Source organism: Lycorma delicatula, chromosome 4 (assembly GCF_047948215.1).
Source record: "Lycorma delicatula isolate Av1 chromosome 4, ASM4794821v1, whole genome shotgun sequence".
Lineage (NCBI taxonomy): Eukaryota > Metazoa > Arthropoda > Insecta > Hemiptera > Fulgoridae > Lycorma > Lycorma delicatula.
The window spans coordinates 1242068-1267916 of NC_134458.1; the positions used below are offsets into that span (position 1 = coordinate 1242068).

Sequence of the window (25849 nt, forward strand, 5' to 3'; positions counted from 1 at the left end):
TCAGTAATAGATGCACACTAAGATCACTACTTGTGTCATCACTCTCTTTCAAGTTTACATGCAATCTGACAGCAACCCATCAAAACAAATCAATAATATTAAAAAACAATCTTAAATTATTTCTAGCCATGTACAGATAAACTTGGTTAGTAGTTAAAGAATTATCTGACAAATCAGTACGGAAACTCCCAGAAAATGGTTCTATATAATAAAAAAAACTACTTTTTAATTTACAATAATTTTCCCAAACTTTTCTAATGAATTATATTGAAAAATAAAAATGCACTGACAGATATTATCTAAAATAATGAGTAAGTAATATTTCAGACGTTTTTCTGTGCAATAAAATTGGAAAAATTTATTATTTATTTTCTTATTCTATTTCAGTGAATAGATAAATCCCGACTGAATCTTAGTCACCTTCAAGAAAATTCCTACTGTATAAATAATTGTATTTAGCTACTAGAATAACTGCTGCGCATTAGGATGCCCATACCTATCCATGCCCATCGTCTATCCATATGTTTATAACAATATGCCTAAGTTTATAACAATGACATACCATTAAATGTAGAAAAATGAGATTTTTATAAATGAAACAACCTCATAGTAATCTACTTTTTTATGTGAGGCCACCGCATTTAAACCCCCATGGCTGGGACACTAAAAAATTTAAACGGAAAACTTAAGACTATGCAGATTCACAATGTAGGTCGGGCAAAGAGGGTAGCTTTAATTTAGTTTTAATTATCTAACTGGTACAGGATAAATGCATCTGGTCATAATATAATACAACAAACTGTTCTTACGAAAAGGATTCATGTACATTTTAAATATAAAAGCAATCTGTTTTTTGTAGAACTTTATTTGATTAAAAAAATAAATAACTTTGAATGTACATATGAAAATTAATCAAAAACATAATTTTTAAATAATAAGAGTATATAAATATAGTTTAATCCACTTAAATATTTAAGTGGAAGATTAAGTTTTCATTTCACATACATATTGTAAAATCAGACTATATAATTCTGAAATCTTTTAATTTATGAACAAAATATTATTTCTTAACATCACATAATAATCGCAATTTATATATTATAAACATTTCTAAAACTGAAATATAATAAACTAATTTTTTTATTACAATAAAATACTCTATTTGATAAAGATATTTATTTTATAAAAAATTGAATACATATAAAATATCTTAATGAACTGATGATCTGTAGGACCGTGAATCTATATTTTGTGAATATGATAGCGATAGTGAATGTGACATAGAAAGTCTTGACAATGTATGTGAAATTAAAAACAAAAACACGATGAATGTATCCGATGAATTGTTGAAGAGGAAATTAGACGAAAGTCTGTTTATAAAAAAAATTGTTATAAATTGAGTACTGAACTTATTAGTTCAAGAACTTAGGTTATTAGGACTCATCTTTCTCAAATAAAAGAAACTGCTAAAAACTTGAATCTCTATTAATTCAATTTATTATTGGGAATTACTGTTTAGTGATGAAATGTTATACATTATATTAGAACATAAAATTATTAAATTATCACTAAAACTAATGCTCTGCAACTTCCTTTGTTAATTACACTCATAATATTGAATTAAAAGCTTTAATGGACTACTGTATTTATTTGGTATATTTAATTCTAGTAAAGAAGATGTGAGGAATCTACAGAAAGTGATGGAACTGGAAGTGTTATATTCAGGGAAACCGTGTCCCTTCAGCGGTTTGTATTTCTGTTAGTTTTAACGGCACTAAAGTACACTCCAGTATACAAGATGGTGACAAAACTGCTCATATTTTCAAATTATTTAAAATGTTAATCTCAAATTGCAGGTCGAATTATTCTCCCTCCAAGTATCTAATTGTAGAAAAGATGCTTGTCAGTTTTCAGGATCTATGCACCTTTTGAATGTTCATGAAAAATAAGCCCTGAAAATATGGACACATATTTTAAGAAAATCACTCTCCTTAACTCATATGAGACGTTGACTTGAAGAATCCAGACTTTCAACATCTCTGACTTTATTATTAGAAATGTATTAAAAATTAAAAAAGGAAAAATCAAACATGAATTGCTACAGAAAAAACACAGGCGATGTCATATGTGCCCATCAATCAATGACAACAAACATCTCAACGTCTGTAGTGAGTGTGAGACCATGTATGCAACTACAAATAACATCAGAAGAAATAGTTGCCAAAAATGAAGATCTTGAATAAAATTAATACTTTTTTTCTTCATTTAAAATTTTTCAATACATATTTGTCTCCAGTTAGTTTTGAAATATCACAATTTATTGTTACAAATACATTTCATTCAAGAATCAGACATTTTCAAATTTCATGATACATAGAAGATTTTTCGATTATTTAATTTTTTAATTACTTTGTTTATTTTATAATACAGGTAAAAAACTTTCATTAGTAGTCGGTAATTAGAAAAAAAAAATCATTAAAAATGTTAATCTTTTTATCAAAAAACACGTTAGTAATTTTCATACATATATCACATATTTAGATCAAATTAGTTTTATTAATTTATATATATTCTAAACATTATGTTGAATATTTTATTTCTTAAATGCAATGATAGATATTTGAAATAATGTATATTAAGTAGTAATATGATGTTTTACATGCTACAATCAGGTAATCTAATTAAATTTTATATAAAACCACTAAAAAGCCACCTTTGTATGTTTTTGCATTGCAAATACGGTCAATAATTTTGTCAACCAAAAAAACAAATTTAATATTGTGAGAATTTCAATTTTTGGGTCAGCTGTGAACCGACAATAGCATTAATATAATAATAGCAGTAAAGAGTTAAAGTGGTACAGAAGTAGATCGAATTTCAAAGTATGGTAAGAGACCTGGCATCTCAAGTCTCTGCCCTCTATTGTTTAACTTTGCAGCTCCTATACTTTTCAAAACTATTTTCTATTGTGAATAGAATATATTTGAGAATATAATAGGAATATTAACAACGATTTGAGACATGTATTTCAAAATGTTAGTTTCTGTTTATATTCAAGGTTATGAGCACTTTTAACCATTTTAGTGTGTAAAACAAAGAGGAAAATAACTCACAACAAGCAGATAAGATAAGAAATTTTTTTAAAGAAATTGACACATGAAAGAGGCAGTCATTCTTTTACATGTTGATAAAAAATTAAAAATGAAGTTTTTGAGGTCAATAATGACAACAGGTTCAGGAATCCTCCTATTTGTTTTTAATATGCGAGTAAACTTAAATACAAAATCAGAATGAGGTTTTAAATTCATGCAAGATCAACGTTATTTGTGAAAATGAATTTGAGAAAAACACATGTAATGTGTGATTTGTATAAGTCTCACTTGGAACTTCACAAATGTTTTTTCTGTACAACCTTTTCGGAAATGGTAGAATTTCTCAGCACAAACCAAGTTATCTGACTGGCATAATACGTGGTTCTGGGGTTAATATATTCATCATCACGTGCATATTATACTCTAGAGTAATACATAAATCTAAACTCTTTTTAGGTCGTCTGTAGCCTTGGAGTTTTAATGTAGCCTGTAGTCAGTGGTAATGATTCAGTTTTCATCTAGATGTCTTGGATTCAAATCCCGGTCAGGAATCGTTTTTTTCACAAATACCATGGCTACAAAACTGCCATTTTACTTAATCCTCTGATGCAATACCTAATAGTGGCAGTGCTACTACAGTGGTAATAAAATTATTAAAAATGTACTTTGTAGCTATAAAAGCCAAACGTTAATTTTTTGTTTACCTACCATAAAACTGTTCAAGTTTCGACTTCAGATAATTTCTTCAATAATTATCTCTTACACCAACGACCACAATTCAACATTGTGGTCTAGGTATTGTTCAAAATACCTAGACTGATTGGTTTTCCTTATCTTTACGTGGATAAAATTTGTTATAGTTGTTTTAAATTATGCACACTTGAAAAAATTATATTCATTTTTTCCCATAATATATTTTCTTACTATAAGATTTTTAAAGGTCATAACAATTCTCTAGTATGGATACTAAGATATCTTTTTGAACTATAACTCATTGAAAGATTTTCGACAAAGGTTACAAACAGAAATTTTTCTAATTAGTTATGAATATTAAGATGTAATTTTAAATTGCTTTTGCGATTAAATGACTTTTGACAAGAGTTACAAATATAATTCTTCTCTTTTGTATGAATATTAAGATGTAATTTTAAATATCTTTTGCGATTAAATGACTTTTGACAAAAGTTACAAATATAATTCTTATCTTTTGTATGAATATTAGGATGTGTTTTTAAACTGGTTTTGTGATTAAATGACTTCTGACAAAAGTTACAAATATAATTCTTCTCTTTTGTATGAATATTAAGATGTCTTTCTAAATTGCTTCTGCGATTAAATGACTTTTGACACAAGTTACAAATATAATTCTTATCTTTTGTATGAATATTAAGATGTAATTTTAAACTGTCTTTGCGATTAAATGACTTTTGACAAAAATTACAAATATAATTCTTCTCTTTTGTATGAATATTAAGATGCATTTTTAAATTTCTTTTGTAATTAAATGACTTTTGACAAAAGTTACAAATATAATTCTTCTCTTTTGTATGAATATTAAGATGCATTTTTAAATTTCTTTTGTAATTAAATGACTTTTGACAAAAGTTACAAATATAATTCTTCTCTTTTGTATGAATATTAAGATGCATTTTTAAACTGCTTTTGTGATTAAATGACTTTTGACAAAAGTTGCAAATATAATTTTTGTCTTTAGTATGAATATTAAGATGTAATTTTAAATTGCTTTTGCAATTAAATGACTTTTGACAAAAGTTACAAATATAATTCTTCTCTTTTGTATGAATATTAAGATGTGTTTTTAAACTGGTTTTGCAATTAAATGACTTTTGACAAAAGTTACAAATATAATTCTTCTCTTTTGTATGAATATTAAGATGTATTATTAAATTTCTTTTGCGATTAAATGACTTTTGACAAAAGTTACAAACAGAATTTTTCTCTTCTTTGTGCGTAATAAGTTGTGTTTTTAACTTATTTTCAAGAATAAGAGACTTTTGACAAGAGTAAGAATTATTTTCTTTCTCTTTAGCATGAAAGTTAATGTCCCTCTTTAAATAACATTTACATCTGAATCTTTCATTGCAATATTCACAAACCAATTTCTTTCCTTTCTGCTGAGGTAACTCATTTTCACTACTTATATCCTTGACTAAATTTTCTGTTCTTACATCGCCATTCGCACAATTACATTCACTGGATTTTTGTTTTATAATTCTATCATATACCGAATTATTTACACATCTCTTACAATTCTTAGTACTTGTAGTGATGGTTAATTTATCAATAATAACCTGTAAAATTAAAACAATCGTTAAAAAGTAATTATGAATTCATGTAAAATTATTTCCATTAAAATAACATTATTCTATTTTGCAAAATATGGATAAAAAACTGAATATCTTAAACATATATTCAAAATAAACATCGTTTGGAATATTATTTAATGATTCACAAGTAAAGTTTAACGTAATAACAAACTTTACTTATCCTATTGCATATCTATACACATAGCTGAAACTTTACAGATTGTCTGGGCTAAAGGTATCCAAAATAAATGGCCTATATTTAGGAAATCAGTCCTAACTTCTTAGTAGACTCAAATGATAGCATAAATCTCCAAGAATTGTTCAGTGTACTTTCAATATTCAGTAGAATATGCATATGATGTGCAGACAGGCTGACTCCAATGCGATTGTAGTCCATCAATATGTGGATCCCACAAAAACCATTCAGTGCATGCTTTAGTTAATGGAGTTTCAATCATGTACACATGTTTAACAGCTTGTACAAACTGAATGGAATATCAATTCTTTTACGTCAAAGTTTAACGTCCTCAAAGGTATGACTTTAAGAGACAGAAATCATCAAAGGTTACAGTTGTGATGAGGCTATGGATCAAGTAAGCGACGCATTCACTGCCCATCCCATTAACTTTATTAGGCGACCTGGTTATGGACTGCAAATATCTCTTTCTACTGTTCACAACATTACCATATGCACTCAGTTTGCAAGAATACAAGTTACAACTCTTATTTATAGTTAGATATCTTATTTAGTGGTGAGACAACTTTTCATATGTGCAGGATAGTTAAAGACACTCTGTCAAATTTAATGTACTTCATGCAGTAAAAATAAAATAAATAGAATAAATTTACGCTATGTAACCTGGAAAGCCAATTTACATTACTGAGTGGATTTAAATCACACTATTTATAAAAATTATGATTATTCCTTTTTTTTAATATAAAAATGTGCTGCCATCTGTTGCTGCTTTTATAAGTGTCATCTTCATATTCTGTCTGAAAGTTGATCAAGTAGGAATCTTTTGTATTTATGTTTAAATACCTGAAAAATGTCTAAACTTTACCTAGTATTATTTAAATTAAATTTCTTGATATTTTCACTACATAGAAATTTTAATATTAAAATTAACTATTTACAATATTTTAATTTTTTATTATGTTTGATATGTAATTTTATATAAATATATTATATACAGCTGATGATGCAGGATCCTGCAAAGGTGCTTTTGGAATAGAAAATAAAGTAAGTGTCATTTCATTTACTTTATAATTCTGTACTTGGGTTGTTCAAGTTGATTTTTTTATTATAAAAATACAACATATATATATATGATCAAACTGGAAAACATGATTTATAATGTATATTTTTATAATAAATAAAATAAAAATATATAATTTTTTGAATTCTTCTAAATTAGCATCCTCTTTTAACAATATATTAAATACATTTTAAAAAACTTGTAAATAAATCTGATGAAGTGGTGCTCATGCAAGAAACACTGATATATATATATTTCCACACAGGGCAAGAAACTTAAAAACCAAACTGAGAGAGCTTAACTACTAGGTATTTGAGTGTTACTTTTTACACTGCTCCTATTAGCACTATTATTGGAGGTGTATATTACTACTCTAATCTATTATTGTCTGTTGTAAACTATTCATGCTTCAGTGCAATAATTTTCGAGAACCACGGTTTTCCTTGTCAACACGATTTGTCTAGTGCAAATCTGACTAGACGATTTGTCTAGTTGCAAGTCCTTCACTATCAATAACTGAAGGCAAATGTTCACAATAAATAACTGAAGTCATTGACAACAGTTTGCATCAGGTGACTCTCAATATAATTACTTTAGCATTGATGCATCAGCTGTGCAGGGTGATCACTTCGGATATCTTTTGTCAAAATATGGTAGATATGTTAAGTCTTCCTAATGTAATCACAAAATTAGATTTTATATTATTTTCTTTTCATTTACAGATTTTATGTCACAACCATGTTTAGTCTTACCAGGTCCACTTCAAACTGCCTACCTGATAAATATTGAAACATGAACACTGAATACAATTAACAACAAATCACCCAAAGCTTACTAAAATGTAAACTCCATCAACAGGTTAAAATTCACATATTTCAGTCATCAATGAATTTCAAAATACACTTTGCTCTCACACATTGACCATTTATCATTCACAAACATCTCAATAAATCGATATTAATTAAAATGAACTAAATACAATTACAGACATTTTGTTAAAAACGAACACATTGAAATATATACATAGTAATGAAATTAAGAAGAGACAAATCTTGTTTGTTACAATAGCCAATAGCTAATACTTACACGACATGGATAAAATACCATCCCATCTTTTGTCTTCACTGTGTGAAAATCTTTTATTCGAAGTTCATTGCTTTTCATATTAAGATTAACCAGTGGTGAAACATCATTCAATAAGATCTCAGATTCCTTTTTAAAAAAAAGATAAAGAACACAAATTACAAACTAATTAATTTCCAATAAATGTTTTTTTTTTTTTATTCTGACTGGAACTTAGTAATAATACCACTTATATACAGATCTCATATCATAAAAATAAATATTTTTCATAGTAAATACCATTAAAATCTGTCTTGCTAAAAATTTTAGAAAAATCCAAATATTATGACAAAATTAGGCCAAGAAAGAACAAAACTGATTTAATTTTATTTTTATATGAATTTACTATTAATAGAATATTACAATTGTTATATATATATATATATATATATATATATATATATATATATATATATATATATTATACACTTTATTTTCTCAAAGTGTATGTTGCAAAAAATAACAAAATAGCAAACACATTAATCAGAAATTTAAATCTGAGAAAATTAATTTTATAAGTCAATTTAAAACAAATATGGGGGGTTGTTCAAGAAGGTTTTGAAGAATTTTTTTTTAACTTTCAACTTAATTCTCTAGCAATTTGTTTCATTTACCCAGATTTTCCAACTTTTTTTATATTATCAGTATGATGTGATTTGTCCAACTCTGCGAAATAAGCAGTTCTCTCACCTTTGCATCATTAGAAATAAATCTTTGTCCAATGAGCCATTTTTTCAGATTTGGGAGAAGGTAATAATTAATTGAAACCAAGTCAGGTGAATACAGCACATGCTTCCAGATGACTTTGTCAAAGTGTAAATTATCATTGAGTTTTGCAACTACTATCAGAGATATGTGTACCCACACATTATTGTGGTAAAAGAACAGTAACTTTTTGGCCAATGTGGCAGTACATATCAATCAGTCCAGAACTGTAATGATCCTCGTACTTGAAAGTTCATGTATTACTAAAGAATAAACCAAAACATGGTAAAAAAATGCAATGAAGTCAAATTAAAAAATCAACATTAAGTGCTTACATAAAGTTTCACTCATATAACTACTCCACTAAATACACTCTGAAAGGGCGAGTAAAACTAACTTACTGCTTCATGTTTGATTTTATGATCTTCTAATTTAATTAGGTTGGTCCCTTCAGTCACAAAAGGATCTGTCACTTTTTCAAAATTATCACACCCATTACTGATCGGCTTATATATATAAATAAAATATTGTCAAGTGAATTATTAATGCGAGACCTGACATTAGACACATTACTAATAAAAATGGCACTAGTCATTCTCAAGAATGAAAGAGAAGAAGAGGTTTTGCAATATTTTTTTCATGCAACAAATATACACAAGTGTTACATAAACATGATATTACCACTGAAATAAAGGTGATAGTCAGCCACACACAAGCAGCTCAATTATTTATACCACAGAAATTTATGTACAATGGACACAAAACTATCAGAGAACATTACCATGACTGTGCCCAGACGTACTTTAGTTGCTTCACATGAAACAAAATTAAACTTTAAAAAAAAACTAGGGAAGAAAGTTTAAAGCAACCGACTAATGGTCTTTTGAACAGAAAATTATAAATTATATATGACTCCATTCACTAAAAACATTAAAAAGCTGGAGCTACAATTTTAATACATTTTTTTTAAACTTTACAGTCCAGTACACTCTTCTTCAATTCTGAGAAGCCCCTTATTGAACAAAATGTTGAAATTCATCAAAGTCACTCCCAAAAATTGTAGGCTCTCTGTAGGAGATGATTCTGTCATACTCTGAGAATGACATTTCCTGTCGTATATTCCCGATACAGAATAAAAATTGCACCTAAAAGATGTATTGTTTGTTATGCAAACAACATAAGAAAGGAATCACAATATAACTGTTGGGAATGTGATGTTGGTATTTGTCCTGCCCCTTGTTTTAGAAATTTCCACACTAAGAAGGAAAACATTTTCATATTTCAAAAACATTAAAATTCATTTAAAAAAAAAAAAAAATGTATGACTAGTATTAAACTGAAATATAGTAATAACTCTGGGAACTGGCAAACATGAATATAAGTTATTATTCTGTGATCTTGAACTCTGAATGGCTAAATTCATAAATATTTATGAACTATTTCCATAGAAAATAATTTAATCGTTTTCACAGTAAGATTAGAAATAAATACATAGAAGATTCACAACATGTAAACTTATTTCACCATGGCTCAATGAGATAATGATATGTATCAGACTACACTTTGTATAGTTTAGTAGAGACTCAGAAGATCAATTCCTGAGACATATGGTTAATTAAACCCCAACCACCAGAGTACACAGGTATTCACTGCTAAGTTTTTAAATCTGTATAAAAGGAACTGACTTTTACTAGGATTTGAACCTGAGAACTTTCGACTTTGAAAATCAGCTGTTAAAACAACTTTTTTGTGATGAGTTAAACACTAGATCAGCCTGGTGGGCTAAATATATATATTATTATTATCTTTTATGACCGCATAGGATCATTTTAGTCAGTCTGTTATGCATGTCTCTTTGATGGGACTGTTTGGGCCTTGTGGTCCTCCCATTACTTTTTTATACATTTTGATTTTTGTGCCCTTTCTAGTGTTGAAATGTTTGTGTTGTGAGGTTTTATCTTATGAGTGTTTTTGTTCGTGATTTTCTCATTTAATTTTATCGTACCTGTGGCGTCTACTGATGTAATGCCAATTTCCTTCAGATCCTATCTTATTTCTCCGAATCATCTGCATCCTGCCTTTGTATTTTCCGAGTCGAGATTGTACTGCATTAGCAGTTTCCGAAGTCTTGAATACTGCATCCTCATGATTATGTCGAAAGAATCCTAATCTCCTCTTATGCATATCAGTAATGGGTTCTAACTCTTTGTACATGATTTTGTTTGGCACACTCCACCACTGCCCATCTTTATGATACATTTTATCCACAATGCAAGTTCTTCCAATTTTTTCTTTCCATCTTCTGGAACATGTCTGTCTTTGATTGTTCGTTCAGGTGGAAGAGTGTTTGCTGAATAAGTGGTTTATGGTTTTATAACTGTGTTTTAGTGTCTTATTTTTGTATTTATTGATAGGCATTTTTATTATAAGTGTACCAGGTTCATTTTTGTGCTTCAGCTAGTTTTTTCTTCTTATTCAGATAAAGGATTTTTCATTTAGATTGTTTGTTACAATTTCTCCAAGGTATTTAAATTGGGTTACTAAATTTTGGGTCCAATTTTATTTGTAATGTTTTGAAGTACTAATATCCGTGATTTAGTTTCATCAATGCCATTTGCTACAAGTGTCAAGTCGCCAGCAAAACTGGGACAGTTTGTTTCAATTTTTCCACCCATTTTAACTTTTGGGAGACACCTTTTTGAGCTTGAGCCATTCCCTCATTACCATTTCTAGAGCACAGTTGAACAATAGTGGTGAGAACTCATTGCCTTGGCGCAATCCTGTTTTGATCTCAAAAGGTTCTGAGAGCTCACCTTTGAATATTACCTTTGACACTGTTTGTAAGGGTCAGTTTTATCATGTTTATAATTTGATAAGTAGTTCAAGGCGTCTTAGAATTTTTAGTAGGGATGCAGTTATAAGCTTTCCTGAAATCTACAAACGTTATGACCACATCCTCTTGTAATCCATTATTAGCTTGAAACTCAAGATGTGGTCTGGGCAGCTCCTCCAGGATCTTAAACCTTCCTTGCATTCTCCTGGTTTTTTCGAGTTGTGGTTTGCTCCTGTTGAGGATGATTCTTGAAAGAATTTTGTATGTTGTGTCTAGGAGTGAGACTCCCCAGTTAATTGTTAGGGTCTGTTTTGCCCCCATTTTTGTGTAGTCAATGGATGAGGGCTATCGTCCATTGTTCTGGTAGTTCTTCTTTGATCTCGATGTTGACAAACTGATGATGAAGGACAATTTTTGCTGATCTTCATGCATATTTTCAGATCTTTCGAAAAGTCTGATCTTCTCCTGCTCCTTTATAATTCTTCATCTCACCTAGTGGTTGGTAGATTACTTTTATTGTGGGAGGGTTGATGTTTTCTGGTGGTGTTGGTGTTAAAGTTTAAGAATTTTGTTGGTTCTTCGCAATTTAGGATATCGTTAAAATATTTAACAAGGATTTCCACATTGTTTATATTTCTGTTAGCCAGTTTCTTATATTGACTTCAGTGTTTTTTTAATGATGTAGTCTCTTTATTCTCCTTAGGGGTCAGGTGGTTTCTTTTCTTTGTTTTACTAGATTTGGGAAGGATATTTCTAATTTTTGGGATTAATAGCAATAGTAGATTTTTTTCCACTGTTCTGATACATTTGCTATTCCAACATTGATGTTTTTGTACGGGATTTTATTGGGGCTAATTCTTCTGCGATTTGTTTATTGTTGTTGACTGGATCTTCGATTTATCTGTGATTGTTATTTTTTTGGTTGCTTTTTGGTAATTTTCATTCTTGATCAGTCGGGCAGGATCCTCTTTTCTTCTAGTTTTAGGACTTGATTTTGTTGTTTTCTTTGTGAAGCAAATTTAATTTTGACTACATAGTGATTGGATGCAGTGTCTATGCCTCGGATGACTTTTACACTGTAGATCTCCATGGAGTGCTGTTTATCCATAAAGACGGTCTAGTTACCATTCTCCTATAGTGTAATCAAGGTGTTTTTAGATTTTGATTTTTTGAGACTTCATCTTGAAATATGTGGAATTCAATATTAGGTTGTCGTTTCTGCAGAGATCAATGAATCTCTGTCCATTTTTGTTTGTTTTTTTTGGGCGGGCCATTTTCCGATGTTGTCGTGGTCTTCTTTCTCTGTCTAGTTGGGCATTGAGTTTCCAATTAATTGTTTAACATGGATTTCAGTTATGTTATTTATAGTAAGGTCGAGTAGATTCCAGAACGTTACTGTTTCTTTATAGTCTTTTGGAGAATTATTTTTATTATTAGTGGATGCATCTACATATTAATGTAGATTTTATTAGATGCATTTGGTGTGAGTGTTCAGATTCTGACTGTTCTTAGATTCTGAGTGTTTGAGTCTGACTAAAAAGCCAGTTCAAAACTGTGGGACTTTTTCATCACTCTCTTTCCAGGTATACCTCCGCAGAGTCTATATCCGTGAGATTCCATGGCATCCTGGTCAGTGTTTCTTATTTCCTGCAGACCCATGATGAGAATTTTGTATTGGTCCATTCGGCCAGTTATTATTTCTAGTTTACCAGTCTGCTGCAGCAAGTTTACTTTGTGTGTGGAAATGTAGATGGTTTGATTTTGGACTTTGTATTTTTCTTATTTGTGTGTGTAGTGTTAGGGCATTCCAATGCTTCCAGTTGCATGTTATCTTCTAAGTGGCAGCCCACCATATCCAAATGCTGCCTTTTCTAAACTCTGGTGTTGCTTGGTTCAGCAGGTGGTGTATTTCTTAAAAAAGATCATTCAGTGACGCCTCTCAAGGGGACACCTGTCAAACTAGGTTCCGAGTTACATCTCTAAATGCGATCTAGTGAGGTGTGATTTGATGATAAATGAAGCTATGAAGTTTTTTTAGATTCAGTTCACCAGACAAATTTCTCCTATTTGTTTGGGATACTTCCAAGCATAACCCATGAAGGCTCAATCTGACTTTTGTTAAAAGATGTTATTTTGGAGAAAAGTTAAAAAGTCTGATCCTAAATGTTACACCCGTATATATATATATATACACAATAGCTTTCGCAATTCACAGAATTAGAGAAACACTCACCTAATCTTTTACTTCATCATAATGCTATTGGGCCTAAGCCCATCCTCAGTGATATCTTTTATAAATTCTTAACCTGTTTATAATTACACAATAACTATTAGCTTTTTACATTTTGTAATCTTTTTGCAATTGTTGGATTTTATCTTATAAATACCGGAAGAATACGATAAAACAAAAACTCCTGTTATTTCAATTGAGAAATAAAATGAATATATAAATGAAATGGTTTTAAAAAAAATGAATGACCCAACAATAAAGTTTTAAAAATTAAAAAAAGATTCCATAGTTAAATTCAAGGAAATATTTAATAATAATAATAAATTAAAATATCATATCAGATTATCCACGTATACCTTGTACCCCAAAACTTACAGGTTTCCCAAAATTACACAAGGAAGGTATAACAACAAGGCCATTAATTAATTTCAAAACAGCCCCAGGTTATATTATTACTAAAATTATTGATATAGCAATTAGATCAAAGATAAATTTAGAATACAAATAAAATATAAAAAACAGGTATGAATTAATAAATTAAATAAGTTAAAAATTATTAAAACTATAATTACTAGCTTAGATATAACCAATATGTACCCAGATTAACCCATTGATTACACAATCTCAATAGAAAATAAATTAATAAAAGCAGGTGAAGACAAAAAATTTATAAATATTTAACAATTAGAAACATGTCAGCAGAATTATTTTGAATTTATTGGAACCTGTTACATATGAGAAAATATTTTACCCATGGGATTTCCCTTATCTGCTTTAATGTCAAAAATATATTGCAGGAATTTGATAATAGAACAGTATATGGCATAAATCACGTATATTAAATTTTATTGTGGGTCAGATTCGTGGATGATAATTTAGTTATATATGAACCGGTTATAGATAATGATGAAGTAATTTTAAATAAATTCAGTTCAGATCATAAAACTTTATATTTTACATATGAAATGGAACATAACAGAAAATTAAATTATTTAGATGTAAATATTAAAATAAAAACAATCAAATAATAACTGAATTATATAAAATACCTACCTGAAATGAAATTATTATAAATAGGAATTCTAATCATATTTGGTCCCAGAAGGTTAATATTTTTAAGTACATGATAAACAGAGCAATAAAATACATAAACGACAAATGGGAATTTTGTAATTTTAGTATAAAGAATATAGCTATAAAAATGGATATCATACGTCATTGATTGATATTAAAAATATAATCAAGAATTTTTCAGTAATACAAATATTACTACATTATTACCCATAAAAATATGTAAAATAATCTTATACAAATAAAATTATAGAAAACTAAATTGATGCGTATACAAATAAAAAATACAAAACTGATAATCATATAATAAAACATTAAAAACATACAAAATCCTGTCGAGAATCATATACAACCAACATGAACTGGAACTTGGGGAATACCAAGGGGGATTTATTCCATGGAGAGGTTGCCCGGAGCAAATAATATCCCTAAAACTTATGATGGACTTATTTAAAAGACGGAAAAAACAACTAATAATCACCTTCGTTGAATTTAAAACGGCCTATGATTGTATACACCGACCAACCATGCTGAATATTCTGAGAAACCTGGGCCTTCACCCTAAACTCTTAAACATGATAAAATTAACTTTAACCGATACCCAGACCAGAGTGAAATTCAGAGGTGAACTCTCTCAACCCTTCTACATAAAAACTGGATTGAGGCAAGGAGACGGCATCTCACCACTCCTTTTTAACTGCGCCCTCGAATTTGTCATTAGAAAATGGTATGAAATAAATTCCAAAAATATAAAAATGGGTACTAAGAAAAACTCCATCGCACTAAATCGCCTAGGATTTGCAGATGACCTCGCTCTTTTAGCAAATAATATTCAAGAAGCCAAAACACAAATCATGAGCCTTCCAAACCTAGCACAAAAGATAGGGCTTCATATCTCTTTCGACTGAACTAATGGCCATAGATCCTCTGGTAATAGAGCACATTACGGTAAACAATCAGAAAATTAAAATAGTAAAACAATTTAAATATCATGGGGAAATAATAATTTATAATTTAAATGAAAAAGTGACATGGCAAAACCGGACAATAAAATGATGAAATCCCAAAAATTAACTCGGTCAACATATAACAAAAAATGCCTTTCGACTAAAGCAAAACTTAAACATTATAAAACTGTAGTACAGCCAGAAGTCACCTACGGAAGCGAGATCCTTTTCAAAATCACTCAGAAAAACCGAATTGAAAAAATTCTGAAAATAGAGAGGAGAATTGTCGGAACGTGTATCAATAAAAAACACCAAAAAGACGTACAATGGTGGATTGTGCCAAATGAGGTGGTGTATCGAGAAATAGAGACTGTTACTGATACTATGCGGAAAAAAAGAATCTCTTTCTTTGGTCATCTCATAAGGACACAAGGAAACAAGACCGTCAAGAAATATCATTGAAAAGCTCTGGTTCCAAAAGCTAGAAGTAGGATGGATCAAAGAAATTACAGAAGATATGAAAGAATTGGGAATATCCCTGACTGACCTACAGAATAAAACTGGAAAAATTACAAAGCTAAATAAAAATTAATAAAAAATCTTTAAAAACATTTCGAATATTTTTAGAAGTTTAAAATTTGTTTTATTAATTTTTATTTAAAACAAACAATTTTTACACAATGTAAAAAGCTAATAGTTATTATATAAATTGTGAACAGTTAAAGAATTTATAAAAGTTATCACTGAGAATGAGCTTAGGCCTGAAGGCATTTTGAAGTAAGAAATTAGAGGCAAGAGTGTTTCTCTAATTCCGTGCTTTGCAGAGGCTGAAAGAATATTCTATCGTACATATAGACATTTATGTAGAGAAAAAAAAATGAACTATAAAAAGTTTAAACTGCTAAATAATTAATATATACGAGTTCACAAATGAACTGCATGGAATCCAAAATTTACATGCAAGGCCATAATAATGAAAAACAATACTGTAGGATGCCGATTTTCAAGATGTCTGACAAACTGGACTGCTTAAATCCAAATTAAGAAATTAAAGAAAAAATAATACATTATTTGAAAAATAAATCTTATTTTATTTATGTTTATTTTACTGAATTTTTAAATTGACCTTTTTGCAATTCATTTACCAAAAACATATATGTATTTTAGCCTTTGTAAAACTTATTAAAGTAAATGTTTACCCAATTATCCAGATCTGGCCTTGTAAAGGTTCATCTGGACAATTGGTGTTTTCACTGTATGCAGAATCTAATATCCTTACTTACCACTTCATTTTTAACTTCTAAATTTTCTGATTTATACAAATTGGTGTCTTCAATTGCTAAATGATCTTTTTTGATATCAAGTAGTTCCTCTTTCAGCTGTAGTAAATCTACTTGCTGTAATAAAAAACAAAAAATGAATGCTACAAAGAAAAGATTTTTACAATTTTTTGTATAATTTATTAAGTAAAAATAAATTGCTTCTGTAATTTGTTTAGCACACACATTCAGGACAGCCACAGTTAAATTATTACTATTATTATTAGGTGACTTTAATATGCCAGATTTTGCAAAATATTATCAAAAAATGTTTCAACTCTTCTTATAGATTTTTCTACAAATTTTACAATAAAACGTTTTACAATCAAATAATCTGTTAAAACTCTTGTGGTAATTCTCATGAGTTTGTTTTTTCTAATCTTACTGACATTATGTTAATAATGCTTACAGTAAAACGTTTTATCATGGTAAATATCATTTACCTTACAGGTAACGTTGCCTAAGATTTTGAATTAAATCTTATAGCTAAACAATTCTTACCAGATATTTTTATAAAATTCAACATTTACTAAATAGGAGTTTGATTGTAAATGATATTTATTTATTATATTGCCACATAATATTGAAGTTTAAGAGTGAAACAAGGAAACTGAATTTAGTAGCAAATGAAAAATGCAATACCCTACTCGGATTTGATATTTATCACCAATATAGAAATTTTTTAAGAACTGCAACTACATATTAACAATATTGTTGATAATCAAGTACCAAAAATATTTATATATAATGTAATTTTTGAAGCAGAATTTACACAATTATTAACGAGAAAAACTTCCATTTAAAATTCCATATTAAATCTTGAACAATTTCTTTCTGTTTAACAATAATGACCTTCCCTTGGAGACTGCATATGAGGCTAGAGTGGTGAGTTATACGAACACCTCATGGGAGCCTAGCCCAATCATTACTATGAACTTGTAACAAACAGGGTGCCCCTGGGGCACTTTTTTGGAGGTGCAATGTGGCGCTCTTATATCAGAAAACAATCATCCGATTTTGAAAATTCAAACTGGGAATATATATATATATATATAGTTTGTCTGTTTGCTCATGCATCATGTGAGACGAATCTGACTGACTGATTACTTTCAAATTTCAGAATACGTATGTGTTACCGCAGAGAAGGTTTTAAGCCATTAACAGAGGCCCTAGCTTCTTTGAACATTAAGATATTAAAAATATTCATTATTTCTTCACTCCCAAGATGGGTGAAGTTGTGAATTAAAGAAATTCATTTAGGAAAAGATAGATTTATTCTTTTACTTCATTACTGAATATTTCTGCCGCCATTGCAAAGAAATAAGTTATGAATTTTCCGTCGTCAAAGGCGTGTGTACATTGGTTACCATAGTTCTAATTACCTATATTTAATAATTTAGTTTCTTTTTCAGGTTTCTGACCAATCTCATCATGTATGTTACAATAACCAATAATTATAAATACTTACATGATCTGGATAAAATTCCTCCTCTTCTTCTGCCTTTACAGTGTGTACATCATTAATTTTAAGATTAATCCGAGGTGGAATGTCATCATTTAATGAGATCTCATATTCCTATAAAAATAAGATGAAAAAAAACCTTACAAAAATGTTGAAATTAATTAATATTCAATAAAATATCTTTTTTTATTCTGACAAACTTAATTATACCATAGTAAATTTGTCTATTATCAAGATATACTGTCATCATAAAATAGATTAATAGAAAAACAAATTAGAAGATAAAAATAAATGCGATCAAAGTCTATATTAACTGTTTATATAAAACACATGAAATAATGTTACGGTAAATACTTAAAAATAAAAAATCACAAAAAGATAATCCACAATCCAGAGAGCACTATAGAAAACTATTTTGAGCATATATTTAAATACATTTTGATCAGAATGCAGATAAAAAGTGTTTTTTTTTAATAATTATTAATTATTTAATTAATTTTAAATAAATTGGTGGGAAGATTTTTTATATGATTCAGCAATTCAGAAGGACATTATGGCTCTTCTTCGTGTAAGTTGAAGTTATGAAAAGACAGTACTGGTGTCTGGTTATGTTTCTAAATTTCCCTTTAATTTTACTAAATTATAAAAGTAAACCCTATAAAATTTCTTATAATGATATTTTATTAGCTGTCAATAACACACAGGAAATTTTCGAAATTGAAGATTTAAAATGACTAGAGGAGATTATTGAAGTCGAAAATCTCTGAAAAAGAAGCCATTAGGTCCAAGAACCCATTAACTAAACACCTGCAGCAGAAAATTAATACCACTGAATGCTAAAATAAGGCACTACTGAACAGTCATTTGATCAGAAGCTCTATGTCTGACTGAACATCTGACATTTGACAACTTCTAATAGACAAATGAATGAACAATATTTAAAAAAAAGGTCTTTCAGCCCATCAAAGACAGAAAAGAAGACACAATAATCAACACGGAGAAAATATTAGATTTAATCAGAAAAAGAAAAATCACCTTTTATGGTCAACAATAACAGAAAAATACATCAAAGAATATTTACTATGACAATTGCAAAATATTTCAGGTTTCCAGGGGAAAAAACTGTGGAAGAAATATTTCTTACCTGAACAGAAGAAAAAAGTAAAATACTTAAAAATAATGAAGGAGATATGAAAGAAAAAGTAACTGAAAAAGGGAAATAACAGGAACGTAAAAGCAATTAGATTAGACAAGCGAGATTAAAACTACAATTCAACCAAACATAAATTATGACACCAAATACTGACAATTAATAGCAAGTTATTTAACCCCCTTCATAGTTTTTGATGAAATAACTCATCAAATAACTACCCTGATAAAAATTTCCTTGACGAAATAATTTGTCGTCCACTTTTTTGCTGAAAAGTGCCACTGATGAAATAATTCATCATTATGAATTGACCCATTTTATTGTATTTGTTGATGGGTTACTGTAACAGACGTGAGTCAAGTTCCATTTTTACTCTAATTTATTACTGAAGCGGTAGTATCATATTGTTTCTCTATTCTATATGTCCTAACAAAGTATATTCATTATTCGGGTTATTTTTTGCAAATAAATTAGTTGACATTCTTTATGTCAAGCAGACTAATCTTTATGTCAAAGATTTCATTAAAAAAAAAATAACTACCAAACCAGTTTTTGAGGTTTCACCTGTGGAAACAGACTGATAATTATGAGATGCTTTTGTTTGTGGCTGTATATATGCTATCAGGAATTACCTGAAAGCCACAAACTGAAAGTTATTACACAAACAACCTCCTTTTTACAACTCTTGGATTTGGAAATGTTTTAGCCCAAAGAATCAAACTTTTATTGTGTTTCCTCAATTTTACTCATGATGATAATAATACTAATAAATCTTCAAAAAATAAAATCTATTATTGACTATCTTGTTAAAAGATTCAGAGATGTATATACACCAGAAAAAATTTTAGCAGATGATGAAAGTTTACTGGAAAGGTAGGCTAAATTTCATTCACTCTTTTCAACCTTTTTTAAATTACCCCTTTCAATTATCCAGATTTGGCCTTGAAATGTCCATCTGGATAATTGGTGTGCCACTGTATATAAAATCTAACACTTACCACTTCATTTTCAACTTTTAAATTTTCTGGTTTAACTAAGTTAAACTCCTCAATTGTTAGAGATGTGTTTTGATTATTCATAATTTCAAGCAGTTCCTCCTCTTTCAGTTGTACTGAATCTATTATCTGTAATAAAAAACAATAAATAAATGCTACAAAGTAAATGTTTATGATTTATTGTACAATTTATAAAAGTAAAATAAATTGTATATGTAATTCGCTTATCATACACAAACAGCGCAGCAACAGTTAAATTATTATTAGTATTAGGTGACTTTACTGTGCCAGCTTTTGTATGGAAAACTTAAGAAATGTTTCTTTTGCTAAATGTTGCCATACAAATCTAAATATTAAAAATGCTGTTACTCACCATACAAATGTGTGTTGAAAACAACACTACCTTACAAGATAGTGTTGTTTTCTAAAAATTGTAAGCTTGTAAGATTGTAAACAATATTAATTTTTTTTATCGCAAAATAAGCATGAAACTAGTGCATGGAACATGGAAATGTCACTTTAGTGTATGAAAAATGTCACACCTAAGCAGGATTTGATATTGATCATGAATATAAATTTATTAATAAGAAGAGAGTTCCATAAGCTACAAAAACAATATAAATCTACTTTAATTAAAAATGAAATTCATAGTGTGTGATAAGGAGGGAAAAATAATGTTGACAACTAAATTCATATTAGACTGTGTAGAATTAATATGGAAAGGAAAGAAAGCAATGGTTCTAAATGTTGTCAAAGGGTTATTAAATATATATGTATACCTTTTATTCCCTTAATGTGTATGTTGCAATTTGTTCAAGTAGTTAACAATAAAACTACCCTACCATGGGCCAATTAGATGAGAATGATATGTAAACAATGTGTAATCTTGTACACTCAAATCTCTGCTACAGAGGAATTATTTTTTATCAGTGTTTATTTTACTGGAGGTTTTTAACTGAATTATTGCAATTCATTCAGGAAACACACACGTGCGCACACACATACACATTAAGGAATTTATTAATCTCAATTATAAAAGTAAATTTCTACACATAGAAACTTTTTTTTGTTTTTCCACAATATTTATTTTTTGTTACATTGTACAAATTTACATATATTCCAAATATCTTTCTGGGTCAATCCATTTAATGTGACCCAAGGGTTGACACTAATTCAAAAAAAATTCAAACTCACCCACTTGTTTTCCACATGTCTCAGGACCTTAAAAAAAAAGTCCTTTTTTTTTTATTTAAGCAGTTTACCTGTGGCGGCCATTTTTGTTATGGTACACACATCTATTTTTGTGATTGTAAGGGTTTATGAAAACAATCGTAACTAAAAAACTGTTAGTCCGGAAAGAATGAACCAAAAAGCAATATATTCATATTTTTTCAAGGTGAAAGAATGGACTAGCGGTTATTTACCTATCTCTCTTCTTTCTACGAGAAAATTAGCGATAAATTTGATCTTGAAAAACAGTGAAATTTTACTTTTGGTAATTTATTTTGATGAGGCGAGGATGCCAAACACAGTTTGAATTATTTTTTTACATGTAGGTATTGTTAGTAGTTTTACCACAAATAATATCAATAGTGATATAATACTTAACCCTACATTTTTGAAAACTAATCTTTTTTACATGATTTAAGTTATGGCTTCAAATAATTTTGACGGGCTGGTAATAAAAATTTCAAATTTGCACCGCTTGCAGTGTTTTTATAGATGTTTATGGAAAATAAAATAGTTTCTTGTGTACTGTACTAATAAAAAACGTATAACCTCTCAAAAATCATGAAAAACTTGCTACAAGCAATACAATTTTAACTTAATAAAAGGGATTTCTTGTCTTCTTGGCGATTTAATATTTTTATACTTAATACTACAGTTGAAATAGACTTGTTTGAACCATTCAATTGCAGTGCTCATCTTATAACAGGCGCTTGAATTCATTTCGTCAACAGGAAAATTCATGATGCAACATACTCTCATTTATGCTTGTTGCATTTAGCTTCGCAGTTACAGACTGGTGTGTCTGACATTAGTCAGTGACCTGTTCACGTCTTTACCAAGTGTCGTAAATTTCATTCTGAAAGAACACATTTTTCCAAATTTAAATTTAGTACCTGGAAAGTCTTTTTCTGTTAACTGTTTCAAAAGTATTTTTTCTCAGCAGAACAAAGATCTACACGAATGTAAAAACCAAGAGCAATATATTGCCCCACATCACAAAATTGAACGATTGGATGTTGGTTGTAGCATTTTGGGTGTATCACTTCCATAAAAATTAAAGTATTAGAAGCTACAATAAATATGTTCTTGTGTCAGAAGGCATTGTAAGATGTTACTTTACTTCAGACTCCAAGGACTAAGATCATCTGGTGTCAAGTATTGCACCACTTTCACTTAGGGAAAAAGACTCTATTGCTTGTGTGTATGACTATCAAGTGGTAGATATTAGCCTCGAAAATGATGATCTGCGGGTTCATTTTTCCAATAGAATTATTAAAAAAGATATCACATCCAACCACACTAAATAATAAACTTTCATTTCTACAAAAACAGGCTATTTCATTGAAGAATAACAAAAATTTTGCTACAATTTAGTTTTTCTTTGTTAGAATTTACAAAAAAATACACCAATTAAAAATAAAGATGAATTCTTGAAAAAAGATGTGGGCTACTCATTGAAATCTCAGTTTGGGTAAGTTTTACAAATATTTTTAAATCAAAATTGTTTTAGGTTACTGTTATTGGTTAATTTATAATTAAATTACTAAAAAAACTATTACTATAACTAATGTAAGTAACAAAAAACAATTTTAAAAATATTGAAAACATTAACTTCAACAGCAAAGGCGCTAAATATAAAAATATATAAAAACTGTCAAGTGCAAAGGAGACAACAAACCCCCTTGGATAACTTATTTAGAGTCAAAATCATATAGCTATTAACAGGGTTTTCATGATTTTTGAGAGGTTAAAATTTTTTAATAGTACAACACACTATTTTATTTTCCATACAAATCTACAAAAACACTGTAAGCTGTCCACATTAGAGATTTTTATTGCTAACCCCATGAAAGTTATTTAAAGCCAAAATTTTAATTTTTTGTAAAAAAATTAGTTTTTAATATTATTTATGATAAAACTACTAACATATACCTACATATAAAAATAATAATTCATTATGTGCATGCCATCACTGCCTCTTGAAAAAAATGACCAAAAGTGAAATTTCTGTATTTTTCATGTTCAACTTAATTGGTAATTTTCTCACAGAAAGACGAGAGATATGTAAATAAACCACTGAAACAATCTTATACCTTGAGAAAATATGAATAAATTGTTTTTGTTTTATCCTTTCAGGACTAATGGTTTTCTTTAGTTATGAATCTTTTTGTAAGCCCTTACAATCACAAAAAAAAGTGTGCGCACCGTAACAAAAATGGCCACCACAGGTAAAATGCTTAAATAAAACCGTTAGAAATTAGTTATTAAGACTGTATAAACTAAATAACTTTCACTGTGAAGGAATATACGAAATACTCCTGATTTACTAAAAAAAATTTAAAAGAATACTTTTAAGATCCTGAGACATGTGGAACCAAGTGGGTAAGTTTCAATTTTTTTTTTTTTGAATTGGTCAAACCATCCTTGGCTCACATCAAATGGATTGACCCATCCCTCATTTTGAAATACATGATGGTAACTAAAATTGGCTGAATCCATTTAGTTAAAAAATAACTGCAGTTTCCAATAACACCTTCATTTATTGTGTGATTTTTTTTAACAGATATACAACAGTTTAAACGCAAGTAGCATCTTTCATGGCGACAACTACACTAATACAGTAATATTGTTGAATGTCATGTACCAAAACTACTTATAAAAAAAAATTAATTTTCGAAGCAGTTCTCTAGTGAAATTATTAAGAATTATTTAAAAAGAAATTGTATGCAATACTCTTTGTCAAAGATTTTTTTAAAAATTTGCTAATAAAAATGACAACAGCAGATCTTATCCATCTTGTACGCTTTTTGAAGTGAGTATGCTAATAAGGGCGCCAATATTATATAACCTTTTCGCTTAAAAATGTGAAAGTGTCTATATTAACGATTTTTCCTTAACTAAAATTACATTTAACTGTAATGATTCCTGCATTATTTTAACTGAGAATGATAATGAAAAGGCCATTTGAGTTAATGATAACTCTTTCATAGGCCCAGAATATAATCATCCTCTTTTAGTAGTGAAGAAACGCTCTGTGTTTTTTGTACAGTTTTTAACTAAGCTCTTCAATCATTCTTTCATATCTTGATGCATTTTATACTGATTTTCGTTGTGCCATTGGTGTAGTTAATATCAAATTACTTATTAAAAAACTTGCTGCGTGTGGATTTTATAATAAATTGTTGTCTTGGATATATCCATTTCGTACAAACAGAATTCCTTATGTTAAAATTGATAATTTTATCTCTAAGCCTATTTATGTTAGATATGGATTAAGACAAGGCATGCATTTGGGTTCTCAAATTTTCCTTGTATTTATAAATTACTGTTTATTCATATGCTATTCGCATTTTTTAATTTTTTGCAGATGATATATGAAATTGTTTAAGCCGATTACAAATCTAGTTGATATTCAATTACTTCCGATCAACTTGAACTGTGAGCAAAAATAGTATTTCTGCTAACTTTAAAAAAATTAATTTCATATTCAATTTGGAAGGTTTGAAAATGTTGATATAATTGTGCAGCTGAATAATATAAAATAATACTGCAATACAAAAGGTCTCTTCTATTAAAGACTTAGCTGTATGTTTTGATAGCAAGTTATCCTTCAATGAATAAACTGGTAATACTGTAAGTCACTAAAAATGATAAATTTTATTAAGAGACTCTACAAATTTTAGGTCATGCATTTATGAAGTACTAAATTAAAATTAATAAACTCTGTTGTATGGTCACCTTTTGCTGACTTGCAATTAAAATTACCTGAAATACCACATAGAATTTTTTTTACATGTGCTGCATATAAAATCAGTGATTCTATGCCAATTTTATGATTCTATTACCAATCATAACTTTATTCATATCTTTAATTTGTTAAAAATACCAAGAATTGAGAGATTTCTGATCAGGACAGATTTAATATTTGCTACTAAAATTTTTAGTAATTATTTTGACTATCCTAATTTATTGCAGTTTTTTAACTTTCATATTAACTACATTGATTGGTATAATTTTCAAAATTTTCATGGTTACATAGATTATCTATTACTATGTCACCTATACTATGTAAAGTACACTTAATACCTTATGAATGATAACTTATGAATG

General features: G+C 28.9%; 1 protein-coding gene and 1 long non-coding RNA gene across 2 annotated transcripts; one reads left to right on the plus strand and one right to left on the minus strand.

The window, feature by feature from the left end:
- Window positions 1-455: 455 nt before the first annotated feature.
- On the minus strand, window positions 456-22498 carry LOC142323386 (uncharacterized). Its single transcript, XM_075362946.1, has 6 exons — window positions 22493-22498; window positions 18371-18478; window positions 16867-16980; window positions 7762-7887; window positions 5042-5404; window positions 456-539 (listed from the first exon to the last, which is right to left on the minus strand). Exons 1-6 carry the CDS (start codon window positions 22496-22498, stop codon window positions 456-458), a joined length of 801 nt encoding a protein of 266 aa, XP_075219061.1.
- A 664-nt stretch (window positions 22499-23162) lies between these two features.
- LOC142322807 (uncharacterized) lies at window positions 23163-25369 on the plus strand. Its single transcript, XR_012755936.1, has 3 exons — window positions 23163-23210; window positions 23876-23967; window positions 25107-25369. It is a non-coding gene; the product is annotated as an uncharacterized LOC142322807 (long non-coding RNA).
- The last annotated feature ends 480 nt before the right edge of the window (window positions 25370-25849 follow it).